Source organism: Danio rerio, chromosome 15, assembly GCF_052040795.2.
Source record: "Danio rerio strain M-AB ecotype USA chromosome 15, GRCz13ab, whole genome shotgun sequence".
NCBI lineage: Eukaryota > Metazoa > Chordata > Actinopteri > Cypriniformes > Danionidae > Danio > Danio rerio.
The window spans coordinates 46910396-46926495 of NC_141035.1; the positions used below are offsets into that span (position 1 = coordinate 46910396).

At 37.8% G+C, this 16100-nt stretch overlaps 2 protein-coding genes across 5 annotated transcripts in view; one reads left to right on the plus strand and one right to left on the minus strand.

Moving 5' to 3' along the window:
* The window catches only part of gria4a (glutamate receptor, ionotropic, AMPA 4a), an 877747-nt gene that overhangs the window by 273767 nt on the left and 587880 nt on the right, over positions 1–16100 (minus strand). The gene's annotated exons all lie outside the window — the stretch shown is intronic.
* Positions 2099–15746, plus strand: LOC101883151 (uncharacterized). Of its 4 annotated transcripts, none has more exons than XM_087282314.2 (4): positions 2164–2376; positions 9859–10647; positions 12620–13263; positions 15194–15746. In XM_087282314.2, exons 1-3 carry the CDS (start codon positions 2325–2327, stop codon positions 13246–13248), a joined length of 1470 nt encoding a protein of 489 aa, XP_087138440.1. In that variant the 5' UTR covers positions 2164–2324; the 3' UTR covers positions 13249–13263; positions 15194–15746. The 4 variants fall into 4 exon arrangements, with proteins under 4 accessions (NP_001433754.1, NP_001433753.1, XP_087138440.1 ...); XM_087282315.1 differs by lacking the exons at positions 2164–2376; positions 15194–15746 and adding exons at positions 6752–7239; positions 8915–9074 and having other exon boundaries at positions 12620–14658; NM_001446825.1 differs by lacking the exon at positions 15194–15746 and having other exon boundaries at positions 2099–2376; positions 12620–14670.

Sequence of the window (16100 nt, forward strand, 5' to 3'; positions counted from 1 at the left end):
AGCAAAATCCCTGTCAAATTCAGCAATGACAAGGTAAGCTAACATTATAATCGTTCATAGTATTAGCATGTGGAAAGTTTAGAATGCCAAGTATGCTATATACTCATCTCCAATCTGTTTTTCATGTCACGAAATAGGTTTGTTTGTTAGAGATGTCATGGGCGCTGCTGTTTAGCCTACTGTTGTGATGCCAGTCCTGAAGTACATTCAATTACTGACAGTTCATTTCTTTGCATTTTAACTTTGCAAACTATAAAATCAAGCTTGATCGCCTCACAGCAAAAAGGTCGCTAATTTGAGTTTGAGTAGGAGGAGTTTGCATGTTCTCCCTGTTGTGGTGTGGGTTTCCTCCGGGTCCTCTGGTTTCCCCCATAGTCCAAACACATGCGCTATAGGGGAATTGAATAAGCTAATTTGTCCGTAGTGTATGTGTGTGAGAATGTAAGTGTGTATGGGTGTTTCCCAGTAGTGGGTTGCAGCTGAAAGGGCATCCTGTGTGTAAAACATATGCTAGATAAGTTGGCGGTTTATTCTGCTGTGGTGACCCCTGATTAATAAATGGTGGTGATAGTGAAAGGAAGCTTTCTGAAGCAGTGAAGAGCTCGACTCAATTGTATTGGAAAAAGGTTCGTTACTCGAAGCTTTCCAAGTCAGAGCTCGATGAGGTGTGGGAAAGTGTGGGAAAGCACTGTGTTGCAAAAATGTCAAATGTTCACAACTGACCAGTTCATTCATGTAGTAATACAACAACAGTATTATAAACAAATTACTCAATTATTGTAGTGTATTACACACAAGCAGGGCCAGACCGAATTTGCGGGCGTTTTTTGCTATTTCTGCGAAGAATTTTGGTAAAAATCTGCGTATTTCTGCGGAATAATTATGGGAGTATCCAGCGGAGTATCATAACTAAAACCTTAATATATTAAATAAAAAGTAATAAATTACTGAATAAAAACTGAATAAATTCAGATATACACATTTACTCAAGTAAATAAACAGAATTAATAATGAGCTAAAAATCTGCACAAATCTGCGGAATTCTGCGGAAAATCTGCGGAATTCTGCGCGCGCAGATTCCGTGTGGGCCTACCCATAAGTTATGTTACGTTACACCACCGATGACTAGTAAAATCTAAGATATTCGAAAGTTTTTACAATTATCGTATTCCAACTGGTCCTTCACCCACAGACTTGTTCCAAGCAGGGATCGAACCGGCGATTCCTGCATGTGAGGTAAATGCTTGGAGGCTATGGGTGTGTTGCTTTCAGGGCTGAATGTGTCAGCTGTCCTCCGTTACACACTACACTACAATATGCAGTGGTTTCCTTTAAAAATAGTTGTAAATAATACACTAATACAAAGTTAAAAACTTTTTACTATAAATTACTATTGTATTTTAGATTAATTACTTGTGCGTGGGACCGGTGCAGTGCTTTGAAACAGTAGAAATGTATGTAATCGACCAACGCTATCTCACGGCAATTCGTAACTTTTTGATTTAGTAGCTAATTCGTATGAATTCGTAATTCATACAATTTAGTACGATTTGCTCATCACCCAATGATGGTTGGGGTTAGGGGTGGGGTTATGTGCCATGTCTCCTTTTTAAAATCGTACATTTTCATACGACTGAACTTGTACAAATTCGTAGGAATTAGCCACTAAACTGACAAAACGTAAAATACTTGCGTTTCCTCGTGAGATCAGGCCGAATCGACGCCTAATCTCTCGCTATACACTTTACTAATTCACAAGAGTGTTTAAACCTTTGAATCAAAATTCGAAGCGGTCACGTGGGTATAAGCGAAAATGAAGCTTCGGACGTCACTGATCATGTGATGATGGCAAAACGAATCAAGCTTCGGTACACTGCTTCCTTGCGAGATGTATTGTTTTTCTTTGATAAATGCTTCGAAGCCTTAGTTAATGACTAAGCCGAAAAACAATGAATGAATTATTATAATCAAGCATCTCCTCACATTTTGGGTCAGATTTGTTTTTTATTTGTCTTGAGCGAGCTTTGGTGAGTCATCTGACAGTTGTTCTCCCCCCTCTTTCTCCCCTGCTCTCCCGGCCATAGTCCTCCCTCTGCTCACAGAGCTCCACACCAATCATCATGAAGCATTGCTGAAGATATCCTGAGGCAGACTTGAACTGAAGGAGTGGGTCTCATGACCATTTAAAGCTGTACGCCAGTTGACATTATAACATAAGGAGGAAAAAGACGACACCAACAACTTTGTGAAGGATATTAAGGATATATTTACATCATTCAACTAAAGAAAAGACACTCCAGCATCTGAATCTGTGATGAGCAAAGATGGATCCAGAACCATCCAGAAGAAACAATGAAGAAACTAAAGCAAAAACAGGTTGGTGTCTATTCTCAGATTTTCCTGCTGTGAAAGAAACTAGCATTTCACTTATGCTAAATAACATTTGCTGACCGATTGATTTGATCATGTTTATTTAACGTTAGATCAGAAGAAAATGAGAGTGCAGAGACAAGAGCCGAATGAACAGGAGAAACTGTGTGACTTTAAAACTAAGAGAAGAAAAGCCAAAAAGCTGAAGAATAACGGTAAACAGCATCAGAAAAAAACGAAAGGAAAGAAAGCTCATGCGTGTTTAGACTGTGGGAAGAGCTTTACTAGAGCTGATTATCTGAAAAGCCACCAGAGGATTCACACTGGAGAAAAACCCTACAAGTGCTCATATTGTGGGAAGAGTTTCAGTCAGTCTTCAAGCATGAAAACACACGAGCGAATTCACACCGGAGAGAAGCCGTATACCTGTACTCAGTGTGGAGAGAGTTTCAGATATAAACACAGCCTCACTCATCATATGCACGTTCACACTGGAGAGAAGCCGTATACCTGTACTCAGTGTGGTCACGAGTTTAAATCATCAGGGAATCTATATCAGCACATGACCATTCACACAAACCCCAAGCGTTTTGCATGCACGTTCTGTGAGAAGAGGTTTTCACTCCCCTATCATTGTAGAAAGCACGAGAAAACACACACCGACAAGAGAGATCATGTGTGTTTGGAGTGCGGGAGGAGATTTAATAGAGCTGACCATCTGAAAGTCCACCAAAGGATTCACACTGGAGAAAAACCGTACAAGTGCTCATACTGCGAGAAGAGTTTCAGCTGGTTTGGAGACCAGAAGATACACGAGCGAATTCACACTGGAGAGACGCCGTACTACTGTCCTCCATGTCAGAAAGGTTATAGAAGTTCGAGAAGCTTACAAAAACACCTCATTAGTGAAAACCATAATCGGTGTGTCTCTCGGTGATATTTTGACGTATTTAATGCATGATTAAGAAACCAAAATGGTCCTTTTAAAACCTTCAAAACAACTAATTATATTATTTTCTTTGCTGATATTGCTTAATTTGTCAGCAGAGATGGTGGTAATGCATTACAAAGGTAATCCGATTAGTATATAGTCACAGTAACACATTAATATAACGCATTAATAATAATTATTTCTAATATTAAAGAGAAATGTGTATCAAATGTTCTTTGTGCCGACTGCTATTAGAATTTTAAATACTGGGGTTTAAGCATGAATAGGGTTTAACTGAGTTTTTAATGTGATTTATGTGGTGACATCGAATGTATTGGTTTTCATGCTTTTCTATGATATGTGTAATATGAATGACGTTGTTTGGTAAATTACTTTAAAAGCCTAATAAATTACAAATTACCGATTACTACTGGAAAATTGTAATCAGATTACAATACTGATTGCTTGATGTAAAATGTAATCAGATTACAAATTAATTTACTTTGATGTTCATTTAAAACAGACCACAATCCAGATTATATTACTGTGTAAACCGGATCTGAACCCTGATTTAAAAACTGTGTGCACCAGATCTGAATCCATCTTATATTATTGTGTACATTAGGTCTGAATCCAGATTATATTTCTGTGTACACCAGATCTGAACCCTGATTAAAAACAGTGTACACCAGATCTGAATCCATATTATATTATTGTGTACATTAGGTCTGAATCCAGATTATAATATTGTGTACATCAGATCTGGATCTAAATTATATTTCTGTGTACACCAGATCTGAATCTAGATTGTATTTCTGTGTACATCAGATCTGAATCTAGATTGTATTTCTGTGTACATCAGATCTGAATCTAGATTATATTTCTGTGTACACTAGATCTGAATCCAGATTATATTTCTCTGTACATCAGATTAGAATCCAGATTATGATATTGTGTACACCAGATCTGAATCCAGCTTATATTATTGTGTACATCTGGTCGGAATCCAGATTATAATTTTGTGTGCATTGGATCTGAAACCAGATTATATTATTGTGTACATCGGATCTGAATCCTAATTATATTATTGTGTACACTTTACTGCAATTTGCAGCAATATTTTTGCTTTTTCGCTCAATGAAATCAAAATAATGTCTGTATTTCCACTTGAAGAAGCAACCATTCTCGACAGCAACCATTTCAGCTCGTGTTCTCCAGCAATTTAAAAGTATATGTGTGTGTGTGTATAATTTTAATATTTAATGTTTTTTCTGTGATATAATCAGATCTCTGCGTGGGGCACTGGTTGTTGTCAGACTCCTTGTGCAAACAGAAATCTCACTGAATTATTATAATTAATGGAAATATTGCTGATGTGTAATAGTCATCTGTGGTTATTTTGGTAAAAATTACTTAAAATTAATTAATACAAAAGTATTGTTGCGCCTTACATTTCCTAAAATAGTGTTGTGTAACTAATTACTACAGTATTTAATAGTAGGTTAACATATTACATTTTGGAAGCAACTTGCCCAACTCCGTCAGGTTAAGCTGCATTTTTAGTGATATTTTGATATTGTAGAATTTCTGATGCATGCAGAGGGACTTTTATTGTGTATTCACTATACAATCATGAGACTTGTTAACACTGTTAAAATATAGATTACTATTACAATGTTTTTTTTTTTACTTTAATTTAAAAAATAACTAATTTAATATTACTAAAACTGTGATTCAGGCAGATTCTTTTGACTAACTGCAAACATCACATATTAAATAGGAAGGCAGATGTTACAGAAGGGTCATTCAGTGTGTTTCAGACATATGTATTCAATAAGGGAAATCATGTGAGTCTCATGTGTGAGTCTCAGAATAATGGTGGCATTATTGAGTATTGAAGGAAATGTCATGTGATACATTGACTGTCTGACCCTCTTACGAGAATAAAATCATCTTTAAATATGAAAAGACATGTTTGTCTCTTATTCACTGACAGATTTGCCATGTTAACAGTTGAAAACCTGCAGAAACACTAATGAGGAGTCACACACTCATGTTTTGCCTTAAAATTGAAGCACAGCAAATCATTTACCTAATGTGGACAACATGCATTATATTAATGAAGAGGAGAATTTGTCAGATCACATGCCATGCATTTAGACACAACATATGTTGACCAGGACAAAAACAATCCTCAGCAAAATAACATACACAAGGATAATCATTAACTTTAATATGCAACGCATGATATAGCCTCCACATAAAGTTAAGCAAATGCAGTCAGCTACAGAATGACTTTAATACACAGTTAAAGTCAAAATTATTAGCCTTCTTGTGTGTGTATATATATATATATATATATATATATATATGCGTCCTTTTTCGAAGGATTCTGGGATTTTTAAAGACTACCGAGATTCAGGACCTCGGTTTAACATCTCATCCGAAAGACAGAGCTCACTGAGCAGTATAGAGTTCCCCGTCACTATACTGGGGCATTAGGACCTACACAGACTGCAGGTTGAGCGCCCCCTGCTGGCCTCACTAACACAACTTTCAGCAGCAACCCAGCTTTCCCATGTGGTCTCCCATCCAGGTACTGACCGGGCGCAGCTTAGCTTTAGTGGGCCACCATGTAAGAGTTGCAGAGAGCCAGCTGCCGGCACATATCTCTCCAAACCATCACTGACTGTGGAAACTTCACACTGGACATTAAGCAGCTTGACTTTTGTGTCTCTCTGGGATCTTGATTTCCAAACGAAATACAAAATTTGCTTTCATCTGAAAAGAGGAGTTGGGACCACTGGGCAACAGACCAGTACTTATTCTCATTACCCCAGCACAGACGCTTCTAAGTTCATTTCTGGTTCTGGAGTGGCTTGACACGTAAAGTTCTGTAGCCCATATCATGTCTACAGCTGTAGCCCATGTCATGCAGACGTTTGTATGAGGTGGTTCTTGATGCTCTGACACCACCCTCAGTCTTCAAGGCTGCGGTCATACTTGTGCACTTTTTCAGCCAAATTTTCCTTTCCTCTTAACACTATTAATATACATAGATACTGCACTCTGTGAGCATCCAGCTTCTTTTGCAATTGCCTTTGAGACCCCGTATAGAGGGTTCCAATGATGGTCTTCTGCACAGCCAAGTCAGAAGTCTACCCCATGATTCTGAAGCCAACCAGACTGAGACAATTTCAAGTCTTTGCATTAATTAGCGGACTATAGATTGAGACACAATGTTGAGATTTGTCATGATATTCTTATTTAGTCAAATACTGTGTTACGACTAAAGTTTATTTATTTATTTATTATTGCGAATTGCATGTCTTTTTCTTTGTCCCGCCCTCTTGTTGTTTTTCTGTTATCCCATTGGCTGCTGGTCTCGGAGGCAGTGGCGTAGCGGACGGGCCCGCAGGGCACGCACCGCGGGGGGGCCCCGCGTGATTAGGGGGCCCCACGTCGTCGCGATTTTCAATAATTAAAAATCCAGGAACCGCAATAATCAAACTCTTGGGAACAACTGTGGACGGAACCAAAGTTCACAGGTCTGTGTTCTCTGAACACCTCTCAAGCGGTGGACTACTTCATTCTGATTGCTTGCCGCCGAACCGCGTCATAGCCAATGAAGACGCGCCGCTGGTTCTCGCCGCCGGTTCTCATTAAAAATGAATGACTTCTGGCTACTTTGACGCTCTCGCCGCTTTCGGTTTGTGATCGCTCCTCAGTTTGTGAAGGATTCCCCGCGTTGTCGCTCCACTCCGCCTCCTTTCCCCGCACCTCAATTTGTGACATAGATATATACACTAGATATTGTATAGGGACCCTGAGCATGCGTCAATAGCGCCGCCACATTGGTACAGTGCTCCCAGGACAAATGTCATTCAACCGCACTAGTCAAGTGTTATTACAAAGCACAAAGGCAGAACATTTCATAGGTAAGATTAAGTTTTTTACGTTTTTGTATGTTCTGAAATTTGTGCAAAACAGGTAGCGTTAATGATGATAATACAGTCACTTACTGCATTCAGCATAAGGCAAAGTAGCTCCAATTCGCACTAAATACTCAGCTTATGCTAGCTTTGTTTAATAAAATCAGCAAACAATTCAAAATAAATACATGACAACGAGATGCTGCGCTGCCAGAAACTTGTATTATTGTCGGCTAGTGAACGAGTCGTTCGTAACGGAGATTCATTCACAAACGAATCGCTCCCTCCGTCAGTATGAGAAGTGAAAGCAGGAGAGGAGCTGTGTTTCAGGACACAGATTAGATCAAATTTAACAGGGAGGGTGGATAGTACATTTCTGTACACACAAACACAAGCTTTTTGTCAGGAATGCCCGTGCGATCACTGATCCATCAATGTAGAAAAGTGATGTAATATTATAATTTTCATAATTCAAAAAAAAAAATACTAACATACAGGAAAACTCCCGATCATAGATATATGTGTATATCTCTGGCTCTGAAGAACCCCCCGACCCCCTTGAAAACTGGGGGCCCCATCGGTGATCCCTGCAGGGGGCCCTCCGCATTTTGCGCTACGCCACTGCTCGGAGGCCTGTATAAAATGTTTGCGCTGGCTGCCAGTTGCTGCTCGCATCAAATTCAAAGCTCTGATGTTTGCCTACAAAGTGACTTCTGGCCTTGCTCCTTCTTATCTGCACTCACTTCTGCAGATCTATGTGCCCTCCAGAAACTTGCGTTCTGTGAATGAACGTCGCCTCGTGGTTCCATCCCAAAGAGGGAAGAAATCACTTTCGCTCACGCTCACGCTCAATCTGCCCAGTTGGTGGAATGAACTCCCTAACTGCATCAGAACAGCAGAGTCACTCGCTACTTTCAAGAAACGACTAAAAACTCAACTATTTAGTCTCCACTTCACTTCCTAATCTGCAATTGCCTCTCTGAAAATCACACTAACTGTACCCAAAAAAAAAAAAAAAAAAATACTAATACTACTAATACTTTCCTTCTTAGACTTTACAGACCTGAAACTTACCTAAAGCACTTATTCATTGTTGCTCTTAGTTGTGTAAATTGCTTCCTTGTCCTCATTTGTAAGTCGCTTCGGATAAAAGCGTCAGCTAAATGACTAAATGTAAATGTAAAATGGAGCTTCCGGCAGGGTTCGGGGAGCTCGTTTGTGCTGCGTTGGGTGCTTGGAGTGGAGCTCCTGGATTTCCCGTACCCCGGCGACCAACAATCAATTTTGTATCTTTGTTCATACGTTAAGCCGCCTTTACACTGCACACGACATTTGGACACGACTGTCGGAATACGCCCCCTTGTGGCAGCCGCACTGTATTTTCAGTGTTGTCATGCACCACGGGGGAGAAGCTGATTCTCACGGTGTCCGAAATAAAGGAGTGCAAAAGCAAGAGCCTTTATTCTCTGTGCATTTACATGGTTTAATGGATGAATGAATACTAGAAACTCATAGACCGCAAAAATATTGGAGGGAATGTGGAGACAACATTAAAAATATATATTTTTTTTATTACTTTCTTACTTACATTTATGAACAGAAACGTTTTTTTTTATATATAAACTTTTTATAATTCAAAAAATGACCAAATAAACTCCTATTTCTCATCTCACGCGCACAGATCTGCTTGGACAACACTGAAATACATCATATCCGGTCGGCAGGTCTCATACGGTCTAGTCGCAGGAGTTCAAATATTTCAACGGATCCGCAGCTCAATTCGGATCCGAATTTTCTGCATACGGACATGATCGGAACTCAACGCAGCTCCTGGACTACCGGTACTCTCCATTGGAAATGAATGACTTTGTGGCTTGTCGTGTGCAGTGTAAAGGAGGCTTAACCTATTTTGAGAGTTTGAGCGTGTAGGGGTGGCCTGCCTATTTATTTGATTACTTTTGACTATGTTTATATTTAGGGAGAAAGGGAAGCTTCCTGTATTTTTATTTAAACAGTGATGGGTAATTTAGTGCTTTTACTTTATAGATTATTTTGTTTGTTATTTTGGCCTGTTGTCACCCTAAAGAGATGCTCATTTATATTTACAACATTTTTCTATAATAAATCTATTCAATTACTCTCAACTGAGTGTCTGAGTTTGGTTGTCGACCGAAGGGAATATTTTGCATTAGGTTTTTGTTTTGTTTGGGAAATCCACCACCCCAACACGTTTGTTTTCTCCGTATATTATGCCTATGTTGTTTTCCCATAGACTCAGGGCGTAATATACTGGATTTGGGATCTTTTATCCAAAATAAATGGACTTTCCCTCGATATTCAAAATTTTTTTTGGCACATACCTGTAAATGAGGTGAAAACAGGGATGTCCTGATATTTCCGCCAGACTATTGATGAAACAAGCTCTTTTATGATAATTGTGACAATTGTACGGTAATTAGCATTTATATTTGCTGTTAGAAATAGAGTTTGAGGAATACAGACATAAATAAGACCTATTATGAGATCTCTAACTTTGGCACATCAACTGTAAAAGCTGATCTCTGTAGTTTTCTGCTGTTAAATCAGACTTCCCTTAATCTGATTCTGACCTGATTTTTATTTCAGACCAGATGGAGGCGAATGAGCAAAGAGAAGAACTGAATGAAGAGGACGAGAGACGAAACTTCGAGACTCAGAGAACTAAAACAAGAAAAGTCAAGCTGAAAAAACACAGAAAGACTCACGCTGGAGAGAAACCGTACACCTGTACTGAATGTGGAAAGAGTTTCTCACGACTGAACCGTTATAAACGGCACCAGAAAACACATGAAGACAAGAGAGATCATGAGTGTTTGCAGTGTGGGAAGAGTTTTACTACAGCTGGTTATGTGAAAATCCACCAAATGATTCACACTGGAGAAAAACCTTACAAGTGCTCTTATTGTGAGAAGAGTTTCATTCATTCAGGAAACTTGAGAAGACACAAGCGAATTCACACTGGAGAGAAGCCGTATCACTGCACTCAGTGTGGTCATGATTTTAGCTCATCAACAAGTCTAAAACAACACATGAGAATTCACACAAATGAGAAGCCTTATGCATGTCTGTACTGTGAAGAGAGATTTTCACGTCTGGGTCATTGTAAACGGCACCAGAAAACACACACTGGCGAGAGAGATCATGTGTGTTTGCAGTGTGGGAAGAGCTTTACTCAATCTGGCAGTCTGAAAATCCACCAAATGACTCACACTGCAGAAAAACCTCACAAGTGCTCATACTGTGAGAAGAGTTTCTGTCGGTCTATAGATCTGAAAAACCACGAGCGAATTCACACTGGAGAGGAGCCGTATTGCTGTCCTCTATGTCAGAAGAGATTTAGATGGTCAAAAAGTCTTCTTGATCATTTGAAGAAATGTAAGTCGTCTCAGTGAGCGTCATGTTTAGTCACTTTTCTTGAAAATGTATTCATCCAGTAGAAATGCATGATTTAGCATTAAAATAGACCAGCATAAAATGTTTACATCAGATAATATAGATAGTTTTCTTAACTGTATATTCCACAGAATTGCTGCTTTGACTAATTTAGAGATGTGTCCTTTCAGTCACACACCGCTCTCTGCACATCAGCATTTAAAAGCTTGTTTGTCAGCTGTGCGCTTCTTTTACACTATTGCAATACTATAAAACAGGCTGGTAACAAAAGAAATGCATCCTATAACTATTTGATGCACTATTTATCTTCATTTAACAGGGGCGTGTTTCTAAAAACCATCGTTAGCCAACTACGGTTGCAAGTTGCGTCGTTACAAACGTAGCTCATTGATGGCGTTTCCCAAATCCATCGTTCCAACGAACATTTACACGGTAAAAAATGCTTTTCTTACTTAGATTTTTTGTCTTGTTTCGAGTCCAAATATCTAAAAATTCTCAAATCAAGGAGAATTTTCTAGATAAGCAAAACTTTCTTTGTTTTGAGAAATAATATGCTGACATTAAGTGAGTTTTTTCTTAAAACAGGCAAAATAATCTGCCAATAGGGTAAGCAAATTAAACTTATGTCAAAAGTAAAAACAAAATCATTTTGCTTACCCTACTGGCAGGCTCATCTCTCATTCTCGCTCTGCAGATGCTCTGTTTAACTGTTTTTGTTAAGTTTTTCCACTTACAAAGTTCGCCATGTAAATACCAAATGCGCCATGGCGTGACGCAACTGACTCTTAAAGGGAATGGGAGATGAGACTCTGATTGGTTTATTCTCAAAACACACCCATAAGTCATCAATTGAATAAGCTTAACCCTGTTAGACCATGCACCACAGCGCAAAGCGGATTTTTCTGTCCTTAAAATAGCAAACGTAGATTCTGACACGGCTTTATTGCTTTTGCCCCTGTGCTTTGGACTTTGAACTGGATCATCAAAATAGAGCCCCATAAGTCAGTGATCAGAAAGCAATAATAATTTATAAACCTTATTTCAATTGTAACAGAATCATTAGGGAAATAGGGAAGAACAAATAAAACAGACACAGTGCTCAGCATAACCGAGTACATCCCATTTTGAAAATGAATATTTTTATCCATTTATCAGTGAATAAAGGTCATATATGTTCGTGCATTTGAACAAAACAGATTTATTAAACTGATATATTTATTAAAATAATATTTTATTCACTGAACATCTTTAGAAATAAAAGATAATGCATTTAAATTGATGTGAAATATTGAAAAAAAAAAAAACAAACTACAAAATTGCATGTTTTTACCAAAACTAATATTGGATTTTATTTTAAATGCGTGTGCTTATAAAACTATATAATTTGCACAAAGAGATGATGGGGTTCTTCTCTAAAGACGTAGTTACTCCACCCTGTTTAGAGCATCATTATAGGAGTTTTATGCTATAACTAACGTGGTTTAAACAATGGATCTGCGACAGAAAAACTACTGGTTTTGGGAAACACTCATCACTACATCATTCTTTTACCAAATGATGCATCTACTATGATAGTTCAGCTTTGAGTCACGTCGTTGTTTGGGAAACTCAACCCAGAATAGTGATACATCGTGGATGGTTTTCTTGTGATAAATCTTAGAATCGATGATATCAGGATATATTAATATTGTGATTTTGGCTGGAAGTTGGCAGTTCATTCCACGGTTGTGACCACTGTTAAATCAAGGACTAAGCTGAAGGAAAATGTGATAATATCGTATTGTGAGTTAACCTGTGGTTCTCAACCCTACTTATAAAGAATAAATAGTCAGTAATTTTTATTTTTGGGTGAATAATCTCTTTAACTTTGGCACATCGACTGTAAAAGCTGATCTCTGTAGTTTACTGCTGTTAAATCAGACTTCACTTGAACTGATTCTGACTTTTATTTCAGACCAGATGGAGGCGAATGAGCAAAGAGAAGAACTGAAAATACACACCTGTACTGAATGTGGAAAGAGTTTCTCACAGCTGGACAGTTATAAACGGCACCAGAAAACACATAAAGACAAGAGAGATCATAAGTGTTTGCAGTGTGGGAAGAGCTTAACTACAGCTAGTCATCTGAAACGACACCAGAGGATTCACACTGGAGAAAAACCGTATCACTGTACTCAATGTGGTCATGATTTTAAATCATCACCAGAGCTACAAATCCACATGAGAATTCACACAAATGAGAAGCCTTATGCATGTCCGTTCTGTGCAATGAGATTTTTCCGTCTGGATTGTTGTAGGCAGCACCAGAAAACACACTCTGGCAAGAGAGATCATGTGTGTTTGGAGTGTGGGAAGAGCTTTTGTCAATCTGGCAGTCTGAAACGGCACCAAAGGATTCACACTGGAGAAAAACCTCACAAGTGCTCATATTGTGAGAAGAGTTTCATTCAGTCTTCAGAGCTGAAAAGGCACGAGCGAATTCACACTGGAGAGAGGCTGTATTACTGTCCTCCATGTCAGAAGAGTTTTAGTAGGTCAGATAATCTTCTCAAACACATGAGGAAATGTAAGTGGTCTAAGTGAGCGTCGTCTAGTTCAGTGGTTCCCAACCTGGGGTCCGCGCCCCCCTAAGGGGGGCGCCAGAGTTCACAGGGGGGGCGCGGTAGAGCAGTGGTTCCCAACCTGGGGTCCGCGCCCCCCTAAGGGGGGCGCCAGAGTTCACAGGGGGGGCGCGGTAGAGGATAAGTATTGAGGTAGAAAAAGGCATAAAAATGGTCCACTATTATAAAGGGCTTTGCAATTAATCGAAAATCCGATTTAGATTTCGGTTTCAAACGATTATAAAAAAGCATTAATCGAGATAATTGATTATTGCATCATATTTCGCCACAGTTGTACACGTGTTGCTCTTAAAAGCGCGAAAGAGCTTATGTGTGTGTGCAGCACGATCACGCAGTCAGTAGTATGCGGTCGGTCAGCATTCACTCTCATTCGCACACTGAGACGAGCAGAGGAGCGCAGACATCTAAAGTCATCTTAACGTGAACGCTTTAATGGTCAAATAGGTGTCAAAACGCGGTGTTTAGTGATTATTTACATTAACCCTCATTTGTGTAATAAACAAACGAGTTGAGGATCAAAAGACGTGAAAGAGAAACCATTAAAGAGACTAGCGCGCTATAATCCTTCTGCCGCCTGTTTTTATCATTATTAAACAAACATAACGAGAAAACCCTCGCTGCTCTTGACTGAAGGACTGCTGTAGCTAAAGTGTTTTTCTTACAGTGAAGATGCTTAAAGCACAGTTTGTTTTATATTTTTATTCTATTGTATTTATTTCTCTTTCCTTTGCAGGGTGGAAAATAACTGTATGTATACAGTTGAAGTCAGAATTATTAGCCCTCTTGAATATAAGCAAACCTTTTCCTGCCCAATTTCTGTTTCATGGAAAGAATATTTTATTAACTTATTTCTGAACATAATAGTTTTGATATCTCATTTCTAATTACTGATTTCTTTTTGTCTTTGCTATAATGACAGCACATAATATTTTACTAGATATTTTTCAAAATACAAGCATTCAGATTAAAGTGCAGTTCAAAGGCTTAATTGAGGTAATAAGGCAAGTCATTATAACGGTAGTTTATTCTGCAGACAATCAAAAATATATAATGCTTAAGGGGGCTAATAATATTGACCTTAAATTGGTTTCAAAATATTTAAACCTGTCTTTATTCTAGCTAAAATAAAACAAATAGAAGAAAAAATATTATAGGAAATACTGTTAAAATTCCTTGCTCTGTTAAACATAATTTGGAAAATATTTATATATAAAAAAAAAAAAAATCTCAGGAGCGCTAATAATTTTGACTTTAACTGGCAATGGTTTTGAATAATCGTGATTACAATTATGACCAAAATAATCGTGATTATGATTTTTCCCAAAATCGAGCAGCCCTACTATTATATATGTATGGGTTAGGGTTAAGTACCAAAAAAAAAAAATAATCTAAACACATGCGTAAAATTCCAACATAATAGTGAAAATAATTAAAATAAATAACTTTAAATAATTATTTAAATTTTGGTCACTCGCGCAATCTGCTTGTCAACGTGTCGTAAAGGCAAAATCAAAACAAAAATGGCAGACAAATGTAAATGCAGTGATTCTTCAGAGGCGAAGAAAAAGATTAGACAGTATGACAAAGCCCACCTAAATTTAGGTTAAAAGTTAAAACTGATTAATTAATATTTTTATAGTTTTTTATAATTTTTTATAGATATTACTATATATTAATATTACACAAACACACACACACACACACACACACACACACACGAATATATATATATATATATATATATATATATATATATATATATATATATATATATATATATATATACACACACACACAGTACATATGTGTGTGCGTGCGTGTGTATTTATATGGTGGGGGGGCTCCAATGTTTGTATATGTTCATGGGGGGGGGCCCCCAAGAAAAAGGTTGGGAACCACTGGTCTAGTTTAAGTGTTAAATTCATTGAGGAACACTGACTGAGCAGAAGAGGATCTCAGTGTGGTGAAATGCTCTGAGAACTGCAGTAAATCATTTCAATCTTTCCTTTTCTTTTGTTGCTGTTCGATTAAAGACAATTTATTTGCTGATGGTTACTTTGTGTTTGATTTTACACTAATGTGTGCAGTTGAAGAAGAAGCTGTAAAATATGAGTCAATAACTCTGAGCACCGTTAAGTTTTCATGCCAGTTTTGTTCAAGTATATTGTGTTGTTGGTCTCATTGTGCTGAAATGCTTTGAGAAAGACTTGATTTCCTGATGAAGAAACTAATATTTGACACACAGATAACTCTTACAGTGTGAATAATAATGAATAACTTCTCTTTAATGTGTTTTATAAGCCATGCTCGTGTCTTTTATTCACTAATGTCCAGTTGATTGTGTTCTGATTGTTCACTAGTTTGTGCAGTTCAACAAGAGATGCTGTAAAATACTATATTTGTTTGTTATATTCAGCTGTTAAAAATATCCTATTAAAACTGAAGCAGGACAACAAGAAACTGAGAATCAAAAGTTTTGGGGGTTTCAATAAGACAAGAGTGTCAGTTTTATACATGGCAGAAGGTTTTGTGTTTCTCTAATATGTGTAAACACTGTAATTTGGGGATAAATTGATGCCGCACTTTTGTAATGAAGTAGATGATGTAAAAGACAATATTACAGCATTTGATAGCAATAATCTGAAAAATAACATGATATAATAACCCGATCCAAAACAGTATTAATCTGAATATATTCCCAACATGAAGAAGACTATGGGATCTGTGTGAAATATTATTGTACAGAAGAAGCTTCATTACATTAATGATCTGATGATCCAGAACATCCAGAATGAACTGTGAAGATACCGAGGA

What these genes read in the sequence shown, in the direction of transcription:
- LOC101883151 (NM_001446825.1), top strand. Translation starts at nt 2,325, where the DNA reads ATGGATCCAGAACCATCCAGAAGAAACAATGAAGAAACTAAAGCAAAA. An exon ending in AGAAACTAAAGCAAAAACAG is followed by an intron (nt 2,377 to 9,858) that starts GTTGGTGTCTAT and finishes TTTTTATTTCAG; the next exon opens with ACCAGATGGAGGCGAATGAG. An exon ending in TCTTGATCATTTGAAGAAAT is followed by an intron (nt 10,648 to 12,619) that starts GTAAGTCGTCTC and finishes CTTTTATTTCAG; the next exon opens with ACCAGATGGAGGCGAATGAG.